At 24.2% G+C, this 24,990-nt stretch overlaps 2 protein-coding genes across 8 annotated transcripts in view; one reads left to right on the forward strand and one right to left on the reverse strand.

The window, feature by feature from the left end:
* Positions 1-24,990, reverse strand: part of LOC130672172 (tachykinin-like peptides receptor 99D) — a 267,298-nt gene that overhangs the window by 148,635 nt on the left and 93,673 nt on the right. The window lies entirely within an intron of this gene.
* The window catches only part of LOC130672175 (all trans-polyprenyl-diphosphate synthase PDSS1), a 48,302-nt gene that overhangs the window by 9,011 nt on the left and 14,301 nt on the right, over positions 1-24,990 (forward strand). For 3 of the 6 annotated variants that reach the window (XM_057476543.1, XM_057476542.1, XM_057476541.1), the window contains 2 exons: positions 16,836-16,991; positions 22,117-22,250. In XM_057476543.1, the coding sequence (XP_057332526.1) occupies positions 16,836-16,991; positions 22,117-22,250 (290 nt within the window). Of the gene's footprint in view, positions 1-16,835; positions 16,992-22,116; positions 22,251-24,990 lie in introns of those variants that run through there. The other 3 variants (XR_008990649.1, XR_008990648.1, XR_008990647.1) reach the window with 1 other exon arrangement.

A 24,990-nucleotide genomic window follows, 5' to 3' on the forward strand; every position in this document is an offset into this window, starting at 1 on the left:
TATATAAGTATATTTGGGTAAATATTATTTTAATTATTTTAATCATGTAATCTAATTTGCATTTTTATTTTAACGTCAGTTTTTTTTCTTAAATCAGAAAAAAAATTTTAAAATTTGAAAACCTTAATGTTGATAAATAATTTTTAAAAAAATGCATTTGTCTGACAATAAATAAGTAGGCTAACTGGCGGATCCTTCAATATATATATATATAAATATAAAAATATAAAGACTCGCTCTTGACTTTCTCATACTCGATTACGATTTATTCTTTTCTTCGCACTTATTTACTCTTTGTCAGCGTTACCGTACATTTTATTTTATATAAACAACGTAAACTCAAAAAAAAAAATATATATATATATATATATATTCATTTAAGTATCCGATATATTTTTCTCAAGATCTCACCATCTTTTATATCTTATTTATCGCATCAAACACGAACACTCTCACCGTGAATCTTATATTTGTTATTATAAATAAATAAATAAATAAATAAATAAATTTTTCTTTTTTTATTATAAATTTAATTATCAATCGTCTGAAAGTGTAATTATCCATAGTTATTTTTTTATTATCTAAATTTTACGAGCGTAATTAAAATATTTAAACGCCTAGTGGGCAGTGGGTACTTGGATTTAAATAATATTCAAATCCACTTTCGATCTTTAGATGTTTAGTATTTGTAGTTTGTATATTATTTGATGGACATCAAAGAACCAACAACTAGAGAATTGATTGACGCACTTGTGTACATCGTGATTCTATACGCATTCGAATAACTTAATAAAAACGCGCTGTTACGACCAGGAATGCGGTACGATTTTATTTTATTTTATTTTATTCTTTACGTCTTATTGAATTGCATATTTTAATTTTAATCATTCGATCGGTACGATGTTTTACCTGAGATTTTTTTTTTTAATGATTAAGATGAGACTGGGATTTAAACGGTCGTTTTTTTAATGGGACCGCCCGAAAATATTTTTTTATTTTAAGTCAATAAATTTTAGTGACTTGATAATTTAATTTTTGATTTAAAAAAAAAAACCAACGGATTTAAATAAATTTTTTTTTAGCTCAAAATTTGACTAAAATTTCACACAACAAAAATCTGTAACTTTTATAAAATCTGAGATTAATTTTTAAATAAGAAATTAAATTTTCACTTTAATCTTAAAAAAAATTTATTTGACAAAAAATTTTGAATTCCAACGTAAAGAATTTTATTCCCGAAATTTTTTTATTTTATCAGAAAACAAAAAATTTTTTGTTGCTATCAATCATGATAATAAAAAAAAATAATGATAATAATGACGAATGCGGAAAAAATTTCTCAATTGGTAAATATTGAATATTTATAATCCAATCTCATTGTTCTGTCATCTCTCGAAGCAAAACGTGAAATAAATAAATCATTAAGTAGCTGAATTGATGATTATAAATCAATAAAAAATCTATAAAATTAGCATACAAACTTTTCACAAACTTTTTGCATTCATTGTTAGACTCCTTACACTGTGACTTGATTAATAGATTCACTCTACTAAAATAAACTCTATTGTTAACAATAAATATAGTCATTAGCGAGTTTATTACAACAACAATCCTATTGTCTACATATTTTATTTTAACTTGACTTTTTTAGTTTCATTCTAATTTGGTTGTAAGAAAGTTTTCAAGGTTAATTACAAGGTCGACTAGTTTAGATCATCATTTTCCCTTACATCAATTTTTATAGTTTCACTTATCTATTTTTAGTTATAACTGCTGAATGATGATGAACATATAGGGATTTATAACGATTGATTAAGTACCCAAGTGTCCTAGTTACCAATCAAGAAATTTTATCTTCACTGATTTTTTTTTTCTGTTACTCAATTTGAAATCTTATTAACTAATTTTTTATTTTACGGGCATGAATGTATCAGACATCGGACGGATTTAAAATTATAAATATATAGAAGAAATAATTTAAAAAACAACAATTATAAAAAATGTACTTATTAATTTTTGAATTTTTGGAATGCGCATTTTTTTTAAATATTATTTTATTAATTATTTACTCTATTTACTAATAATTAAAAATTTGTTTGATGTCTGATACATTCACGCTCATATTTTTTTTTTATAATCTCAAAGTTGGCAGACAATTAATAATTTTCGGGTTTTCTTTTCAACAAATCAATTGCAAATAAAAAAAAAACTAAAAATATGCACATGTAGAAAATTAACGAACTTATAGATGCAATTTTTCAAATTTGTCTTTTTTTTACAATTTGTCATTTTAAAAAAAATTCAAAAATTATTAGACGTCGGCCAACTTTAGTATCATTTTTTTTCTTTATTTATTACAGAATTTGAAACCTTAATTTTTTTTTTTCTACTCCAAAATAATTCATATTTTGTTGTTTTTCTTAATATTTTTTTTTTTTTACAATTTATCGTTTTTAAGAAAATTCAGAAATTATCAGACGTCAACTAACTTCAGTATCATTTCTTTTTTCTATCATAAAATTTGAAATCTTCTTAACTAACTTTTTTTTTTTTACTCCAAAATAATTCATATTTTTTTTTAAATTTACTGCAAAAAAAATATTTAAATCTTCATTTAGTAAATTAAATTATTATTAATTGAAGGATTTATTAATAACCACAAATAAAATAAATGTATTATATGATAGTATAGTCAAGTAAAACCAGTATCTTTCTCTTTTTTTTCGCTTGCGATATGCCTACTTGCACAATTTTATCCATTACATACTAGATATAAAGTTATTTTTTCCAATCGATTATTTAAAATTAAAATTACATTCTTTAAATATTTAGTAAACACTTTTATGTCATTGACAGCATTATTAATGACCAAAATTAATTATTTTATTCATTAAATCAAAATATTTTGTCAAATCTCACTAATAATTTACCTGTCACTGTCATTATTTTTTTTTATCTATAATTTATTATTTAATTTAAAAAAAATTCCTATAATTACGTCTTTTTATTCCATTTATTTTTGGATTTAATTAATAATTTCTTTCTTCGTGTTTACAAAATTAATTGATTTCTTTATCTATATTATTCAGAGAATAAGAAAAATTTTGTTCCCGCCATATCTATATGATAGAATTAGTTAATGTTATTGAAATTGGTATCATTAGATATGTCTTGACTTGAATTTGTGCCTTTTCATACTTTAAATTCTTTTTAATTGCCAAGTATTCAGATAAATAGATTTATCTATATCATTCGAATTACATTTAAATTACGCGGGAAAAAAGACGATCGTATTTATTTTCTTTAAATACATTAATACTTTAATTATTCTGTCACTAAATATGACTGAATGTCACTGAATATATAGCTATGTTATTTATATCGCGTTACTTATTCCAAAATGACAGATTTTTATGCTCCCTTTTGGTTTTAGGAAGCTTCTCAAAGCCAAAAAAGTGTGGATAGAAAAAAAAAGATTCATTGACACAAAAATTATTTACTCGCCTAAAGAAAATTTTGACTTACCCCAATAAATTTTTTGCATTGTGAATTGAAAACAAAAATTTATTTAGAACTAGAAAAAATTACTCGGTGCAAGGAATTATGTCTTGACCAAAAAAATTTTTTCTCGCCCCAAGACAATTTTTGTATTTAATTGATAATGCATAAAATTTCTTGGTGCAAATTAAAATTTTGTTGCGGCAAGAAATCTTTTTTTTCTGTGTATTTTATAAATTTAGTAGTGATATTTGGGCAGAAAAAAAAAAAAAAAATATGCACATGTAGAAAATTTAAAAAACTCCAGGTGCAATTTTTTTGAATACTTTTATTTTTAATTTATCGCTTTTAAAAATAGACAAAAATTATTAGACGTCAGCTAATTTCAGTATCATAAGTAAACCGACAATGGACGATTTTTTTATTTTTTTTTCAACAAATCAATTATAAAAAAAAAAAAAAAAAAAAAAAAAAAAATATGCACATGTAGAAAATGAGAAAATCTATAGATGCAAATTTTCAAAATATTTTTTTTTTATTTAATTTATCATTCTGAAAGAAGTACAAAAATTATTAGCTGTCGGCTGACTTGAGTATAAAAAAAAATTTGTTGACAAAAATTTTTTTGAAACTCAAAACTGTTAAGTAAAAATAATAATTTCAAAAAACAATAATCTTTATTTATTTAAATGGCCAATGTCTTTGTCAAAGATGATAAATTATTTCGTAAGCGAAAATATATATATGTGCATATATGTTATCGGTAGAATGTAACATTGCGAGATCATGTAAATATGTCTTTGGGCATCTAATTGCACGTGCATCATGTTTCACGGTTGCATCTTATCGTACGTCACAGAGACATATTTATATACATATAAACATTTATTGGTGTGTCGTGAATTAAATACAAGTTAAGTGCAATGAACGTACGAGCTTTCGCTCCGTCGAAAGCGAAACGTAAATCCTCCCGTACTACATACACCAATATCATTACTTTACTCACTATATAATAATAATACTAGTATATACTACTATAATTTAAAAGTATAAGTAAAATAAGTAAGTAAGCAAGGAGTAAGGTCGAGTTTAACGTCAAAGAACTCAAAGTTTGACCTCATTCATTTTTATGTTCTCTCCACTGAACATCCTATTGTTTTTTTTTTTTTAAACTTTAGATTAGATTTTTATCTAGAAAATAAAATACAAATAATTTACTTTCCAGACAATGTAAATTTTTAAAAAATTCCATTAAATTATCGTTTAATCGTGAGTGTGAGCATTTATAAAGTTTTCCCATCGCTTAATTTATCGGGTACGTGAAAATATTTTATAAACTTTTTTTTTCTTATTTCCGTGATTTATTTTTATCTGTAAACATTTTTAAAAAATTTAATCGTTTTAATTTAACAAACAATTTTTTTAAAACTAATTACGGTTTTTATCTCCATTTATTTTTAAACATTTGAATTATTTTTAACAAACAATTTTTTCCTTCACAAAAAAAATATGATTGATTATTCGGTTGGTTATTTTTAAGTTGAATAATTAGTTGTAAGGTAAAAGCCCCTATACCCGCTCACTTTTAATTGGAGTGGGATTTAATTACTCAATATCAATGATTAAATAAAATGAAAATCGATATTTTTTTTTATAGTTTTAAGTATTGGAATTAAATTTTAGTTTGAACAATAATAACTACGTGACTGCCCAAATATCACTAATAAATTTATAAAATACGCAGAAAAAAAGAATTTCTTGCCGCAACAAAATTTTAATTTGCACCAAGAAATTTAATGCATTATCAATTAAATACAAAAATTGTCTTGGAGCGAGAAAAGATTTTTTTGGTCAAGAAATAATTCCTTGCACCGAGTAATTTTTTCTAGTTCTAAATAAATTTTTGTTTTCAATTGACAATGCAAAAAATTTATTGGGGTAAGTCTAAATTTTCTTTAGGCGAGTAAAGATTTTATGTGTCAATGAATCCTTTTTTTTTCTATCCACACTTTTTTGGCTTTGAGAAGCTTCCTAAAACCAAAAGGGAGTAGAAAAATCTGTCATTTTGGAATAAGTAACGCGATATAAATAATACAGTTATATATTCAGTGACATTCAGTCATATTTAGTGACAGAATAATTAAAGTATTAATTTATTTAAAGAAAATAAATACGATCGTCTTTTTTCCCGCGTAATTTAAATGTAATTCGAATGATATAGATAAATCTATTTATCTCAATACTTGGCAATTAAAAAGAGTTTAAAGTATGAAAAGGCACAAATTCAAGTCAAGACCTATCTAATGATACCAATTTCAATAACATTCACTAATTCTATCATATAGATATGGCGGGAACAAAATTTTCCTCATTCTCTTAATAATATAGATAATTAATTATTATCAATTTTTTAAATAAGGTCCTTGAGTGCACCCATAGTCGCTCACTAAAAGTTGTCATGTACCATTACTCGACCAACACATGGCCCTATAGTCGCTCAAAGACAATATCAATTAAACTATGATAAGTTTATTGATTTGGACAAATAATTTATAAATTATACTACTTTATTCTTTCATAATATAAAATTTCATGAATTTTAAAAATGTATTTAATAAGATATAGTTATAACAATTCGAAAAAAATTTGACGGACCCTAAATTTAATTTAACGAATGAACGTTAAAGAAAAAAATGCTCGGCGTTGCGCGATTTTGAAAACAGTCATTTAATTCAAATTTATAATCTATTATAAAATAATTTGATACATGATATTTTGATATATTTAGATTCACAAATAATTATTTATCAATAATAATTTTTTTAGTTGAAATTTTTCTTTATAAAACTTACAAAAAACGCCTTAAACAGTTAAAGTGAGCCACTAATGGTACCGAGCGGGAATAGCGGCTTTTACCGTAATTAATCTTTTTTAAATTGACTAATTAATTTTTAAGAATGACAATGCACCTGCCATTCTCTGATGTTGTATAAGGTTTCAGAGAGGTGTGTCATATTTAAATATATATACATACATTTATATATAATAAGATACAAAATCACTGAACGCGTGTCCCCGATACCCAAATGTGAGATATCCAGGGTAAAAGTTGAATATCTAATATAATATATTAATATTTTAAATAAATACTTGCCTGTTATTATTATTAATACCAATAATTAATTGAAGAAATAAATTTAATAAATATCAAAGTAAATATTTTACTTTCATTAATTTAATATTTAAAATGCTCGTAAAGTTATTAATCATTAAGTCTCCTTTGTTTACTTTCACATAAACTGCGGTTTCCTAGCCTTGAAAAAAATTTTTAAAAATCATATTTATTATCATTATAATTCTCTCTCTCAATTTTTAAAATTTTTACGCTTTTATTGTACACAAAAATTCGAAGCTCGCTGTCATATAAAACAATTCGCGGATTCCGCGCTCGATCTCCATATTCAAATATACAATCAAAGGGTCAAAAACGCTATTCTATTTTATTACTTTATTACAGGAATTTTATAATTTTATATTTAGATACAAATTACTTTTTATTTTTATGTCACCCATAAAAATATATATATACATATCTATTTTTATTTTTATTGATATTTTAATGAATATTTGATAACAGTAGATTTTTTATATTTCCTTAACTGTACTGAAGGTGAAAAGATCGTGAGAGTGACCTTGATTCTTTAAATATTATTATTATTATTATTATTATTATTATTATTATTATTTTCATAAGTTGTTAAATTATTTTTTGGTGGCAGTAAAAGAATTCAAAAGACTTGTTCACGTAAAAAAATGTCTTACACATATAATATACATATGTACACGTTATATATATATATATATATATATATATATATATATATACATATATATATATATATATATATATAACAGCATCTTTCATCCTTGGAGGACGAGTATATAAATGCTACGTACGATGATTCGGTATGTGGGTCGACATCAACGGTCTTGGACACGCGGAGAAAGTGTATGTTTTCCCTTTCTCAAAATTTTATTTAACTCAGTGCGTACCATAATTACAACTCAATAAATAATTATTTTGGCAAGCATATTAATTAAATTATTAAAATAACAAAATTCCGATAATTTAAAAAATTAAAAAACCACCGAAAAATTAAAGCATTTTATTTATTTGGATTACATTCGCCAACGAACCGTAAAAATTTTAAAATTTATCTCCAAAGTCGGTCATGTGAACTTCCGGTTATTTAAACGGTGACCGATATTTTAGTTATATTTTTTTTTAATTAACATTAATTGATAATTAACTTTAATTGAGTTAATGAGGTTGAGATAATTTGGAGTGTTTTTTTTTTAATAGTTAGTTGTGTGGTTACAAGATTTAAATATTTATCAACGAAATAATTAAACGGTTAAAGAAGTATCTAAACTCACATTAATACCATACCGTATAATGCTCCGAAGAAACTCTAATCCACCTTTCTATTCGTGAAAAGCTGCACCGGAGAAATTTAACCGTCCCGCTATTGCATTCCATCGCACCCAAGTTAATAGCGAGAGCGAACTAAATATTTTATTTATTTATTTACATTTTATTCTATTTTTTTTTTAAATAATATAAATTTTTGTTCTGTTGTGAATTTTTAGTCACGAATTACAAAATAATACTGAAGTTAATCATTAGTGGGAATGTAGAAGACATCAGACGAATTTGAAATTATTAATAAATCGAGTAAATAATTAATAAAATAAAATTTTTAAAAAATGCGCATTTAAAAAATTTTGAAATTAATTAGTGCATTTTTTAGAAATATTTTTTTTTTATTTATTTACACTACTTATTTATAATTTAAAAATTGTCTGATGTCTGCTACATTCACACGTAAGTTAATCATGATCCTGAAGTTAGCAGACAATTAAAAATTATTGGATTTATTTTTGAATAATTAAATTTGAAGAAAAAAAAAAACTAAAAAATGCACATGTAGAAAATTTAAAAAACTACAAGTGCAATTTTTTGAAATATTTTTTTTTTTATAATTTATCATTTAAAAAAAAAATCAAAAAATTATTAGACGTCGGCTAACTTCAGTATCATAGATAATCGACGTTTAAAAATTTTTAGATTCTTTTTTTTCAACAAACCGATAAAAAAAACACTACATCAAAAAAATCCACATGTAGAAAATTAACAAAGCTATAGGTGCAATTTTTGATTTTTTTTTTTTTTTTTTAAATAAAAAACTATAAATTTATAGTTTGTCGTTTTTAAAAAAATTCAAAAATGATTAAATATCGACTAACTTGAGGATCATTAAAAACAAGAAATTATAAAAAAAAAAATATTTTAAAAATTGCACTTATAGTTTTTCAAATTTTCTACATGTACATTTTTTAGTTTTTTTTTTTCTGCAATTGATTTGATGAAAAAAAAATCCGAAAATTTTTAATTGTCTGCTTGATAACTTGATCGTATTATGATTCGAAAGTCCGCAGACGATTAAAAATTTTCGGATGTTTTTTTTTTTCAAAAAAAAATACGCACCTGTAGAAAATTTAAAAAACTACAGGCGCAATTTTTTAAAATAATTTTTTTTATAATTTATCATTTTTAAAGAAGTCCACAAATCATTGGAAGTCGGACAACTTTAGTATCATCACAAATTCTGACATTTTGATCAAAGAAATATTGATTATTTTTATTATAATTTTTATTGGTGTTGTTGTTATTAAATTTCATGACACAGCAATATAAAAAAAATATTTAAATCCAACCCAACTTATTTTTCGTCACTATTTTTAATCCTTTAATTCAAACTCTTATGCAACTTACGTAAAGGTCGCTTATTACTCGTGATACAACCATCACCGCAACAATCGCCCTATTCACTTGATCATTAATTTATAATACTTCTAAACATGTTTACTTTTCAATAGAATATATAATGATCGTAATTTATAATACTAATAATAATTATGACAACCAATTACTGTCTGAATAAGTGAAAAAAAAATTATCATAATTTATAATAAAATTTAAAATGACTGTAACTTGTGAAATTTTCAATTTATCAATTTTTACCTTTAGACCTTTCTTGTAGAGAATTTCATTTACTAAATAATTGGTCCAGTACTTTTTTTGTGTAATTTGAATATTTAAAGACTTATGATTGATTTTCGGTTAATAAATTAACGCGGATTTAAATTGATGAAAAAAATTTTCGATTAAAAATTTATTTATTTAGATAAAAAATTTAAATTTTTTAAAACGAATTAATTGAAATATTGAAAAACAAAAAAAAATTAGTGACGAAAATTAAATTGAATTTTTGAGATCCTGAAATTGGCCGCCAAATAAATTTTGGATTTTTTTAAAAACGATAAACGAAAAAAAAAAATATTTGAAAAAATTGCACTTATAGTTTTTTTAATTTTCTACATGCGCATTTTTTTAGTTTTTTTTTTTATTTCAAATTTAATTGTTCAAAAAAAAATCCAAAAATTTTTAATTGTCTGCTAACATCAGAATCATCTGAAATTAGCCGTCTAATAATTTTTAGATTTTGTTTAAAAATGATAAATTATAAAAAAAAAAAATTGCACTTATAGTTTTTTTAATTTTTTACATGTGCATTTTTTTAGTTTTTTTTTTTTTAATTAAATTGTTGAAAAAAAAAAATTCGAAAATTGTTAATTGTCTGCTAACTTCAAAGTCATCTGCATTAGCCGTCTAATAACTTTTGGATTTTTTTTAAAAATGATTAATTATAAAAAAAAAAATTAAAAAAAATTGCACTTATAGTTTTTTTAATTTTCTACATGTGCATTTTTTTAGTTTTTTTTTTTCTTCAAATTTAATTGTTAAAAAAAAAATCCAAAAATTTTTAATTATCGGCTAACTCCAGGATCGTAAATAAATGTTTATAAAATTTCAAAGAAATAGAAATTTCATTATTTTTTTTTTTGTAAAAAAAAAAAAGAAAAAAAAAGTCTCTGATTTTATTTGAATAACATTAGCAGTAGTATTCAAAGAGACGTGTTTGTTTTCACTTTTAAAAATTCAAATACCATCGCGTATATCCAATCGGTATGGAGTTAAAATTAGCGAAGCGGAAGAAGTCGAACTGGGACCACAGAAGGTGAAAAAATGTGAAAGTGGTCCACCCCGAGGCACAGGTGGTCACTTTAATATCTTTGCTATCTTGCAAGTATTTTATATATTTTATATTTATTCAACTCATTTACGGTTTTGTTAAAAAAAAAATTTTTTTCACTTAAAAATATTAAAAAATTATTGAACTTGAAATATTAATATTTATTCATCGTACATTAAACTGAGACTAATATGGGTTCTCATATTTTTCATGCCCCCACATACATTTAAAATATATAAAGAAGCAACAGGTAGACAAACAGACTGACAAAGTAATATATTAAACCCATGACACCTTGTCGTTATTTCTTACATGATATTTATTATTAGATTCAGTCAGGAATTCCCTAATTCGGTTACGTAAAATTAAAAACAATAAATATCATGTTAAATATAGATTTGAATAAAAATAAAAGAAAATGGAAATTTATTCCCACGTAGTCACGTATTCCTGTTAAAATAATTTAAAAATAAAAAAATATAAATATTATTTGAGCCATCAATTTTAAATAAATTCAACCTGTCGACTTTACTTATGGCTTATTAATATTCATAAGCTCTTATGTCGTTGATAATTTGCAAATAAACTCAACCGACGTGAGAGTCAATTATACAAGTACGGGCTTTCCACTTAATTTGCGTTCAATAAACTTTTGTTAACGTACAGTTCATATTTAAGGTAAAAGCCCCTATACCCGCTCAGTACCATTAGTCGCGCACTTTAACTGTTTAAGGCATTTTTTGTGATTTTTAAAAAGAAAAATTTCAACTAAAAATATTATTATTGACAAATAATTATTTGTGAATCTAAATATATTAAAATATGATGTAGCAAATTATTTTATAATAGATTATAAATTTAAATTAAATGACTGTTTTCAAAATCGCGCTCAGCCGGGCATTTTTTACTTTAACGTTCATTCGTTAGATTAAATTTAGGGTACGTCAAATTTTTTAAGAATTCTTATAACTATATCTTATTAAATATATTTTTAAAATTCATGAAAATTTAGATTATTTAAAATAAAGTAAAGAAAATTCAAAAGACTATAAGTGCAATTTTTTGAAATATTTTTTTTTCAATTTATCGTTTAAAAAAAAATCCAAAAATTATTAGACGGCTAATTTCAGTATTATAAATTTTTATCTTACTCCGGATAAAATAATTTTTTTTTATCAAAACTATGGGAGATTTGTCCAAAATAAATACAAATTACAAGAATTAATTACTCACTAATTAATTTTATTATGTTCCCGTGTTCGCTACACAGAAAATGAGGATTTATTGGCACAAAAAATTTTTTCTAGTCCTAAGAAAATTTTTGTTTTAAATTCAAAGTACAAAATTTTTCATGAAACTAAAATTGGCTTACGTCTAATAATTTTTGGATTTTTTTAAAAACGATAAATTATAAAAAAAAAAATATTTGAAAAAATTGCACCTATAGTCTTCTTAATTTTCTATATGTGCATATTTTTTTTTAATTAAACTGTTAACAAAAAAACCTGAAAATTGTTAGTTGTCTGCTAACTTTATGATCCTGACATTGACAGACGATCAAAAATTTTTCGTTTTTTTTTCGAACAAATCAATTACGAAAAAAAAAACAAAACTAAAAATATGCACATGTAGAAAATTAAAAAAAATACAGGTGCAATTTTTCCAAATATATTTTTTTTTATAATTTAACCTTTTTCAAAAAATCAAAAAATTATTAGATGCCGGCTAACTTCAGTATCATAATTTTTCTTGCTCCCAAAATCCTTTTTTTCTCAGTACAATTTACCAATGCAAAAAAATGCAAAAAATTTTAGATTATCTGCCAATCATTCAAAAAAAAAAAAATCATCAAAATATGAGTACTTTTTAAAAATTAATTTTCCAAAATCTCTGAAACCCATAAAATTTTTCTCTCAAAATTCTTCTTAACAAAAAAAAACAACATTTTCTAATTTTTTCCCTTGTCCCCCGTGCCCTCAAATTAAACCTATTGCACTTGTCCCTATTAGACGATAATAATAATTAATATCCTTACATACATCGATTATTTTTTTTATGCCATGTCCTTGGCGTACTCGACACAGAATCCGATCTATACCTCAGGCAATTTCAAGTAAAAGTTATCAATCCAATATTGAACTTGCTTTCACGTTCGTTGCGCTTAAACACAAACATATATATAAATATATCCATTACCTGCTCTCATTTATGTATAAAAAAAGTAATAGTAACAAAAGGTCCCACATGCATCTGAAATAAACGTAAGTTAAATCAAATGTTCAGTATCCCACGCATATAAAAATATTAAACTATCGTTAGCTATTTGATATATTTTTCAGTATTAAAATTATACGATACGCATGAGTACACATCTGACACGGTAATTGCTCAATGTATCATACATATAATACTCTTCTACTCATATCACATATGTCTTTATAAACATATTAATTTTTTTTACGCTACAATAGTCAACATTAGTTGTATTACTATTGAATTACTATAATCTAATAATAATCAGTAATGTTTTTAATGAATCACTGTAACATTTTATGTGAAAGTGAAAATTTTTCCTGCGGGAAATTTTTTTTTTTTAATTTTTATGAGATTAATAAAAAATTAATTTTTTTAATACCGCGCGTTGTCATGGCGCGAGAGTGATAATAATTATATTAATTTTTTTTTTTATGATAATAGCAGTAATTACGAGATCATTATGTGATTGCTATAGAATATATTTATATAGTTAGCGTCTTGATGTTTGAATAAAATGTGTAGATATATATGAATAGATGTTTGATAGACAGACGGATCAGACTTTCAGCACGTGGTTGGCTAGGAATTTTGCAAGGTCATAATCGGTATACAAACTGTAAATTAAAGAGTCAATGAAGTAATTGAGTAAAAAAATAAATAAATAATAATTATCCTCAATCTGTAACCTAAAAACATAAATAATGTGTTAATATTAGTGATGTAAGGCAGAGAAATTGTCTGACAGTTGACATCAATTTACTGGCGGTCATTTTTTAAAATCGACGGTTCCCGCGCTAACTTTATTTTGACTGGAAAATTATTTTGGAAAAAAATTTACTGAAAAGTTGACAGAATTATTTACTGTCATTTTTTACCGGCATCTAAACAGGAGTGAAGATGAATTTTTATCATGTACCTGAAGATCATGTACTGGATCTAGATTTCGTAAATGTTTCGCACGTTACCCGAAAATGACAGGCCACCCCCAACTACTCCTTAAGTCGCCATTAGACACGAATTTCATGAATTTTTTTTATTTTCGTTGCGAGAAAAACGTTCCGATCTTCAGGTACATTTTTTTTCAATTTTTCCGCGTAAACAAATCGGTCATTGCTGAGTGATACTGCAGTTTACTGACAATTGCAAATACTTGTACATTTAATATTGTCCACGAAATGATTTTATAAAAAATTTACAAAAAAATTTTTGACAATTGTCAGCCAATTTCTCGTGATCTGATTTTTGTTCCGCTTTGAAAGCCTCTAGAGCTTAGAATATTTATTTTATGAAAAAAATCACATATGTGTTTTGTAAAGATAATTTACAGAGCTACAAAAAATATTAATATGATTTTTTTTTATTTTCAGTATTAAAGCCACAATTTTAATTTTAAACTCAGTTAATAATTTTCTGAGTAACTTTCTTCTAAAAAAATTTAGTAATCACTTCTAAAGTCTCTAGAGCGTGAAATATTAAGTTTAGGGAAAAAATCACAGACACCTTTTTTACAGAGAATTTAAAAAGCTACAAAAATGGTCTGATTGATTTTTTCGATATATTCAATATTCGCGGCGTAATTTGAATTTCAAATAATCCATTTCTCAAATGATATTAATAATTGTTTTTTTTTAATTTAAAAAGTTTTACTAATTAAATTGTGTCATATTAACTTGATATGACTGTAATAGAATTCCAGTAAAACTATCTCCAGGTAAATAAAAATAATATAGAAGTAAGCAAAAGTAACTAAATGCACTTATAAAGTAGACGGCTGGATGATAAAATGCGGTCGCGTACAAGAAAACGTGAAAGGGTATATCGCAATAATTATCCAAGATGCAATTTACTTGCGTGTGTAATACACATATACATTACTATTTGTACATATGAGTTCCCAATAAGTTTATAAATTTAATGCCAGACATCTTAAACAAATGTCACATTACTAACGTTTTTTTTTTATCATTTTAAAAATTATCATTTTTTTTTTCCATACGAAGAAAAGTTTTAAAGGCGCGGTTTCACCGATTTAATAACACCGTTATTGTTTACTTTACTCAGAAGTATTTATTAACAAGTAACAACAAAATATATTTTTAAAATTTACACGCACGTATATAAATTTCGTAATCAATTCACTTATGGAACTTTGTCACTTTTATTTCCTTGTTATTGTAATTTTTTGTTATTTATTACCGATGGAACACTTTTTAAATATTTATACTGTATGGAAAATTATCTTATTGTTTGACAAAAAGAAACAAATATATAAATTTAAATTAAGATTAGGCACGTTTATGATTATTTTGTTTATAATCAATAGCGATAGAAATTTTATTTTTAAAATGAGGTTACTGATTAATTTTTCGTGGAGATTTCAATGCATGTGCGTACGTGAAATTTATTTTTCATTAAAAAAAATTTTTAATTTCTATATATATTTATATATATATGGGTTAAATTTATATTTTAAATGTTTACTTAAAAACGTAATCTGTTAGATTGATAAAAATATTTTTCTTTCAAGGTTTTTATACTTAATTTGAATATTACAAAATCAAATTTAATATATTTGTATTTTAAAAATACATTATAACTTTAATCAAAATATATCTTCAAACGGGTTGGGTAACAAAATGAAGACAAATATTTATTTTTATTTTTAGACCTTTTTTTATTATTATTATTTTTTTTAGTCTGTCCGTAATAGAACATTTACATTGAAATAAATATTTATTTATGATAAATAATATATTTTTGGTAACTATCGTATATATTTATATTAGACTGGGCCAAAAAAATTATTGTGCAAATTTGAGCCCTTAATATTGATATTAAGAGGTGTATTACGACAAAGTTTTTTGACAGAAATTTCATTTTTTACCCAAAACTCGTAAATTATCTATCTGAAAAATTTGAGTAATGAATATTTTTAAAGAAAATTGAATTCCCTACAAAAAATCTCTCTTAGTAAATTGACGTAAAACGAGCCGTTTCCTTGTAATCGTGCCTTAAACATTGATTTGTTTTTTAAATTCTTTGTTTCTATTTTGGATTTTTGTGACTACTAGAAATATTAAAAATTTTTTTAGTCAAGGTACATATTCTTGAAGGAAATTTAAAGCTCTACAAAAAAAGTCTCTTGACAATTTTTGCTGAATTCACTCCTTCGAAAGTTATTCAAGGTTGAAGTTAAGTCCAAACGACTTCAATAACCTTGAATAACTTTTAAAGGAGTGAATTTAGCGAAAATTGTTAAGAGACTTTTTTTGTAGAGCATTCAATTTCCTTTGAGAATATCCATCGGCTTTTTTTCGGAAACTGATTTTTACATTAATTACAAAATTTCAGTTGAACAATCAAATTGTAAAATCATACCGATGTTCAAGGCATGATGATAAGGAAACGGTTCATCTGACGAAAAATTTCAATCAGACCTTTTTTGTAGAGCATTCAATTTCCTACAATAAATGTATTCAAGTCAATTTCGTTTATCTCGATTGTTTGAGAGTTATGAGACAAAAACCCGCTCATCAAAAGAAAATCAAAAATTGCGATGGTACACCTCTTTAATATTAAGGGCTTAAACTTGCACGATCATTTTTTTTGGTCATCATGATTAATATTTTCACAGTATCGTTAAAAATAAAATTGTTTTTTTGGCCCAATCTAATATACATATGTTACAATTATTTATTTAATTAATTGAATGAATTAACGTAATAAAATTAATTATTAATTACACAAATTCGGAAAATAATTAAATATGTTAATTAAATAAAAAGTTAAAATTAATTTAAATAATTATCGTAAAAAAAATTACAAAATTTTGTGACTGTAATTTATCAATAATTATAAAATTATAATATATAATTTTTTATAGACGAATAATAAATAATAATAATTTATTTTTTTTCCTTACAGCAACGAAACGAAAGAACCCGAGATCAAAGTATTACGACACCACGTGCTATGAGTTCGATACAAACACAACAGCCTGGATCATTACCTGACGTACATGTAGATCCGTATCGATTGATAGAAGATGATCTTAAATATGTATATGATGACATACGACGGGTGAGTATATTTATACTATCCTGAGTAAAAAAAATATTTTTTTAGAAATGATAAATTACAAAAAAAAAAAAAAATATTTTGGAAAATTGCTTCTGTAGTTGTTTTAATTTTCGAAAATTATATTAATAATTGTTGAAAAAAATATTTGAAATTTTTTAATTGTCTACTAACTTCAGGGTCATGGTTAACTTCAGTATCTCGATTTTAAACCATTTCTGAATTTCTTTTCAGCATATGCTTAATATCAAAATATTCATTGATTTTTTTTTTAAAAAACGTATAAGAGTTTAAGAAACGTTCAAAAAGAGTTCGTCGTTGTGTCACATTTAGAATAGTTCATCACAGTCAGCTTTTTTTCAAAATTTTTTTTTACAAGATAATCAACAAAAATATATAAAATATCATTAATATTAATATTAAAAAAAAAAAAAAGATTTCACTGAATCACATTGTAACGTTTTCTTATTGTCGGCTCTCTTCAGCGAAAGTTTAAGTTCTAGATCATACTCCATGTGCAAATATATATATACATATACATATATATATATATATATATATATATATTAAAGTTAGATTTTTATACTCACGGTCGTTCAATCGTTCACGCGTAGAGAATAGCTAGTGTAGAAAGCACCTGTCTCGTTTGCGCCGAGTCACGCAAACTTTGTAAGAGTCACTGTCCGCCGGCCCTGACCTCCTCATTCACCACTTTACCTCACCATTATTATCATTATTATTATTATATTACACTAACAGATTTATCATGATGATCATCATCATCATTCATCAATTATTTATTCATCTAATATATTTATTCACGATCATAATTAGCGTATCTATCATTATATCACGTACACACTTACACGGAAAAAAATGATGCTCAAAATTTAAATAGTTTGTAGTTTATTTTTAACTTAAAATTAGTATATTTGTATACTAATATCAAACCAGGATCATTATATATTACAAAATGGCTATTATTTATATTAAAATTTGATACACATAGAAGAGCTAAATTTTTAATTTCGTATATTAAAATTAATATGAAAAAGAATCGATAAATTGGTATCTACAGTTATTTATTACTAGTCAAATAAACATAGAAAAATTTTTAAAATTTACCACTTATTCGATTTATGTATATAATAAATTAATTTATAATAACGAATAAATAACAATTTATATTAATTATTAGTCAATGGGATAGAATTTATAAAATAAGAGTTTAAAGTTTTCGGTATTTTTATGAGCAAAAAATCAGTATCTAGTATACTAATTTTTCATTTTATTATTTACCACTTATTCGATTTATGTATATTGTAAATTAATTTATAATGATGAATAAATGATATTTTAAGCTAATAATTGATCAGTGATATCGAATTTATAAAATAAAAGTTAGTAACTTTTTCAATTTTTCGGCTGGAAAAATCAGTATCTAAGATAGCAATTGTTAATTTGACCAATCATTACTTTTTAATAGATGTATGCCATAAATTAATTAATTTTCACTAATAAGTCACGTATTTAAATACCTAAAAGTAATAATATTTAGTTACTTTTTGAAATAATTGATAGTAGTTTTTAGGAATCTACAAAAATTAGTAAACTACTTTGCATTAAGTACATAATAGTACTAAATATTGATAACAGATTCCACTTTTTACTATTATTTATTAATTTTTAATATTCTGTTTTTTCCGTGTATTACTCGTCTTATTAATTATTTATTTTATTTTTACAATTATTCAATAATCTTTGCGGGGAATAAATTTTTTTGAATATTCGAAATCAGTATTTGAGTTTTAAGAATCACACAAGCTGGGCTTATCTTTTTAATTAATTGATAATTAATTAAATTGCAGAGGAGTAATGTTCTGATTAAGCGATTAAAAAACACTTGGCACTATTTATCAAACGTTCAAACTGTCCTGGTGCTTTGACAGACAATATTTAAATATATATCTTTTAAATGATATTATTTATAAAAAAATATTTAAGTTTAAATATCTAAGCCGATGTGCTGACGTTATTTATTTATTTTACGAAAACAAAAATAAATAATTATTAAATATTATTTTTAATTAGAGACTTTGAGAGATGGTAAAGACATTACTAACACACTCGAGTATAATTACGTTTAACCACCGGACAATAATGGGTGATTTGTGTTTAATAATAACAACTGGTAAATTTTATTATTATTTAACCTCCCAGTAATTAAAGACTTTGTTTGTTATTTAAATATTTAAATATATTTATAAAATAAAGTAAATAGTTTTGCTGCCGGATATTTTTAAAATAACAAAAAAGCTTTTATTTAATTGCACCGGCTCAACAAACTCTATAATACACACGGTCAAGTCAGTTTCCGCGTATCTAAAGTTCATCATCCGATAAAGGCTTTAAGTATTCCGATATTTAAATATTTATGATAATTCAAATTAAATTACCAGTTACCTAAATCTCAAACTAAAAATTTCATATTTTTGTTAATTTATCCCACATGTTAAACTTAAAAATTTATCACTATTTTATCCCAGATAAATATTTTTTTAAATTGCGCAAAAAATAGTCACTGCTCATCATAATTAAAAATTCACAAACAAAATAATTTTAAAAACTTGTCATCAATTCTTTTAATTTATTGTTTTATCCCAATAATCATCTTACCTCACCTTTGTGTAAAAAAAGTTTTTATAATAATTTCTCAGAAAATTACCAATGAATGACTGCGTGACTTTTTCAAAATATTTATCATTAAAAATTTATAGAAAAATTTTTATCTGCTTTAAAAAAATTAATTTATTTTACTATGACAATTTTTATGATCCCTTACTCTTAACCCAATAACCCCACAAAAAATTATATATATATTAGATTGATTCAAAAAAAGCGACTAATTTTTTTCTCTAAGGACACACTCAAAAGTTTTAATAGGATAAAAGAAGATGCCTGTTAAAATTTGAGCCCTTAATATTGATATCAAGTACTCCCTGAGTACGATTTTTTATTTCGCATTTAAATAACATGGGAAAATAAAAAATTTTAAGTTTTGAATTTTATAGCTCGACAATGGAGTACTGTAGAAATAAGCCCGGGATACATTTTTGTAGGAAATTAAACGCTCTTCAAAAAAGGTCTCATCATTTTTTGATAAATCCATCGGTTCAAAAGTTATTTGAGCTTGAAGTCAAATTGATGGTAAATTTCGAGATCTTTTTACTTTTCCAGCAAAACTATCGGACTTATCACAAAATGTCATAGGATCTTTTTTGTAGAAAATTTTATTTTCTACAAATTATCTCCGATAAAGTTTTTTGAAATTCCGCATCGTTTTTTAGTTATTTCCATTTTAATGTAAAGCTTTTAAAAAAATAGTGTTCGGAGCGACTTCAAGATCTTGACATTAAAATAAAAATAACTAGAAAACAATGCAGAATTTCAAAAAATTTTTATTGGGGATAATTTGTAGGAAATAAAATTGTCTACAAAAAAGATCCTATGACATTTTGTGATAAGTCTGACAGTTTCGCCGGAAAAGTAATAAGATGTCAAAATTTTTTATAAATTCGACTTCAAGCTCAAATAACTTTTGAACCGATGAATTTATCAAAAAGTTACAAGAGACCTTTTTTGTAGAGCGTTAAATTCCCTACCAAAATGTATCCTGGGCTTATTTCTACAGTACTCCATTGCCGAGCTATAAAATTCAAAACTTAAAATTTTTCTTTTCCCATGTTATTTAAATGGGAAATTTAAAATCGCACTCAAGGAGACTTAATATTAATATTAAGGGTTCAAATTTTTACAGACGTCTTTTATCCTACTGAAACTTTTGAGTGTGTCCTTGGAAAAGAAAAATTAGTCGATTTTTTGAATCGGTCTAATATATATATTTTAATATATATCTAAACATGAACATAAAAGTTGGTAATGCGCCAATAACGACTTTCAATAACCTGTCCAGAATTCAAATGAACCCTTTGCGTCACTTAAATTCTCATTCCAAAAAAGTCATTCCGCATCTTACATTGTCGTATAATAATAAAAAAAAAAAATATATATATTTACTTGTTACAAAAAAATGTATAACAAAAAAATTAAATGATCGGTAAGGTTGTCTCGAAACGTTTAACTTATGAGGTAATGAGAACAAACGTGAGTTATAAATTGCTACACACACACACACACACACACGCACACTGTAACCAAAGCAACTTTTTTTGCGCAATATGTGTACGATTTAAAAGGGTGTCGCTAAACATCCGGCATTGCTCCTTTACGCATACATATATTTATCCAATTATATATTTATATGAATTTCAAAACATTAATGACCTCAGAATCTCCACTTATGTATTAGAGATAGAATGTAATTTCATGGAGTACCAGACTGGATAATTTTCTCCGATTATTTTTTCTTTGTTATGAAAAATTGAGTCAAGGTCATCTCATTATTTTAACAAAAATTTTTAAAAAATATTTTTTCCAGTCAAATTAAAATAACTTTTAAATGACTGAGTCTACAAAAAAATGTAAGGAATACTTTTTTGTAGGGAATTTTATCCTCTATAAATTTATATCTATCCATTTTTATCGTACTTTTGATAAATAATTCACAATTTCAATTTAATGCATCCATATTTTGTAATTGACACCGATCAAATTCTATTAATAATCGACGTCTTTAAATTTAAAATTCTGGCTTAACTATTGAAAATATAAAAAATATATATGAATACATTTTTGTAGGAAATTAAATTGTCTAGAAAAAATTATCAGGTGACTTTGTCTGTAAATTCAATAGTTCAGGCACAATTTCAATTTAATGTATCCATAGTTTGTAATTAACATCGACTGAATTCTATTAATAATCGCCGTCTTTAAATTTAAAATTCTGGCTCAACTATTGAAAATATGAAAAATATATAAGAATAAATTTTTGTAGGAAATTAAATTGTCTACAAAAAATTATCAGGTGACTTTGTCTGTTAATTCAATAGTTCAGGCACAATTTAAATTTTAAAGTATAATTATTGTTTTTCAATTTTACTCGAAATAATTTGAATTATTGGATAATATTGTAAATTTTAAATATAATTTTTTTTTTCCATATATTTAGGAGCTCATCAGAAACACAACAGTTACAGAATTACAAGAAATAGCAACGTACTACTTTGATGGGCAGGGAAAGGCTTTGAGACCAATGGCAGCAATACTTATGGCACGAGCCATCAATTACCACAAGGAAAGAAAGTAAGTGCATATGACTTTTGCTTTATAAACATTTTACTTTTAACTATCCATTCATACGTATATATTTATTTATTTTCAATAACTACAAATAGCTATTAGACTTTACTACTTTTTTTTTTTTATAATAATAAAGCTGAAAAATTTCATTTAATTATTTATTATTATTATTATTATTGAAATATATATTTTAATTTTGAATAAATGAAAAAATTTTCTTATTAATATTTATTTTATTATTAAATATATGAAAAAAATGAATTATTGGCTATTAAAATTTATTTAAATTACTCAATAGAGTTAATAAATAACAATTACTCATTTCTGTTATACATGATAATAAATTATATTTATTGTCAGCTATTATAATTCTAACTGATTTATATTATTATTAACTGACCCGATAAATTAAAAGTTATTTCAATAATAATACTCTTCAAATAATAAAAAGTTGCATTATAAAAAAAAAAAATATTGTGTGACACAAAATGAAAGACAATTTCAAACTTCATGTAATGGCAGCCCTCGCTTTTAGCTTCGGCTAACCTCACTTTTGTCTGAAATTGGTTTCTTTTTCTTGCCACACAATATACTAAAGACTGACGTAATATGACGAAGGTTGACTTTGAAATACTTGGGTTCGAATCCCGGTGTTGGTACAAGAATCTGTCATTATATGACAGTTGAAAACTACTGATTATTATTTTTTTTTTCAATAATTTTAGTTATAATAATAATAATAATGAGCAACTTATACAGTCACTACGTAACTGCCTCATTGAACGTCACACGGAGAAAAATGAAGGTTAAAATTCCATGAAATTTTATGTGAAAATCCATAAATTTTTATTATGCTAGCCGACTAAACTTGAAACCGTATGATATTCCAATATTTTATGTTATGCGTGTTGTTACTAATTGTATTGAAGCATAATAAAATTTCGGTGCGGCCGACAAAAATTTCTTTCTTGAACATAATGCATTTCGTATTGAGCATAATAAAAATTATGAAGTATTTTATAGTTATAATAACTGACACGACAAAAACTGTGTCGCTAGGATGCAATATTCACCGTCTTATGATAACAAAATGTACCACTAGCATAATAAAAATTGTTTTAATTATTTTACTTATACGATCAAAGTTATTTAAAAATTTATTGAAAAAAATAATAATTTTCATTTTTGATCTTTTACTCTTTAAATTAACTTTTATAAAAATTATGTTACTAATCTAAAAAATTTATATAGACTCTTTGTAAAATTTATGACACTAACATAATAAATTTAACGAGACTTTTCTTTACTTTGTAAATTCAATATTGTACGAATCGTGAAATTAATTTTTGAACTATATTGTCAACTAATTTTACCAATACCAATGTTGCTAAATAAATATAAAATAAAAAATAGAATGTTTTGTGTTGATATTTTCATATGTTTCTATCAATTATCTTTAATAGTCTTATGTGTATAGACAAAAACGTACAGTATAAATATTAAATGAAATTGATAGAAACATATGAGAATATCAACACAAAACACTCTATTTTTTATTTTATATTTATTTAGCAACATTGGTATTGGTAAAATTAGTTGACAATATAGTTCAAAAATTAATTTCACGATTCGTACAATATTGAATTTACAAAGTAAAGAAAAGTCTCGTTCAAATTATTATATTAATATTATAAATTTTACAAAAAGTCTTATAACTACTCATCTAACTTAATAAACATTTATAAGGATGATATAAAATAAATAAAAATACATCTAATTTTCCATAAAATTAAAATCCATGCGGTTTACATTTATTACATACAATAATACATCAAATAGTTTTTTATTTTATTAAAACAAAAAAAAATATAATTTATTCTTATTCGTAAGTGTGTAATTCATTATCAAACGTAAAAATAGTTATGCAAACAAATCTCATAAGCATAATAATATTAAAATCAATAAGAATAAAGATTTTCACAATCACACAACCCCACAAAACTCAACTGAATAATTGACACTTGCTAAATAAAATGGATGCTTCTTGAATGAATTCCCGCGGAGTACTGATCAGAAAAATAACCAAATAAATCCGAACATTCAGAACAAAAGATTATTTTGTTTAAACACCGTTGTAAAAATTACTCAAAGACAAACAAAAATTATTGTCAAAAAATTATAAATAGCTGTATTTCAATGAAATTTTATTAAATGGGTGTAAAGACTGTTATTAATTTTTTAAACTTTAATGATTTTCTAGAAGTGTTGTTCCTCAACTGAGTAAATATCAGTTTAAATTCTACAAATTTTATTAGGCTGGCACGAGAAATTTTGCATTACTGATAAAGTAGAATTTCTACTGATCACATAATGAAACTTATCAACTGACAAAACTAAAACTTTTAAAATTTTAAGAATTTTTATTGTGCTAGCTTTAGAATTTTTAAATGAATCAATGTTCGAGAATTTATACCCAGTAAATAATAACAAAAATTGAAGTAAATATAAATATCATGACAAAATTTGTAAATTTTGTTATTCTATTGTGGCAATTATTATTTTTAGTTCTTATTAATTCTTGTGTGATCAAAAATTGTAAAATTTATATAATATAAAACAAAAAAAACATTTTTTCGTAGAAAAAATTTTACTCAGGAGTTTCAAATGTAACGAATTTATTTTGAATTTAATACTGTTTGAAATAAATTTTTTCATGCTGAATATAATTTTTGATACAAAATTA

Source organism: Microplitis mediator, chromosome 7 (assembly GCF_029852145.1).
Source record: "Microplitis mediator isolate UGA2020A chromosome 7, iyMicMedi2.1, whole genome shotgun sequence".
In the NCBI taxonomy this organism is placed as follows: domain Eukaryota; kingdom Metazoa; phylum Arthropoda; class Insecta; order Hymenoptera; family Braconidae; genus Microplitis; species Microplitis mediator.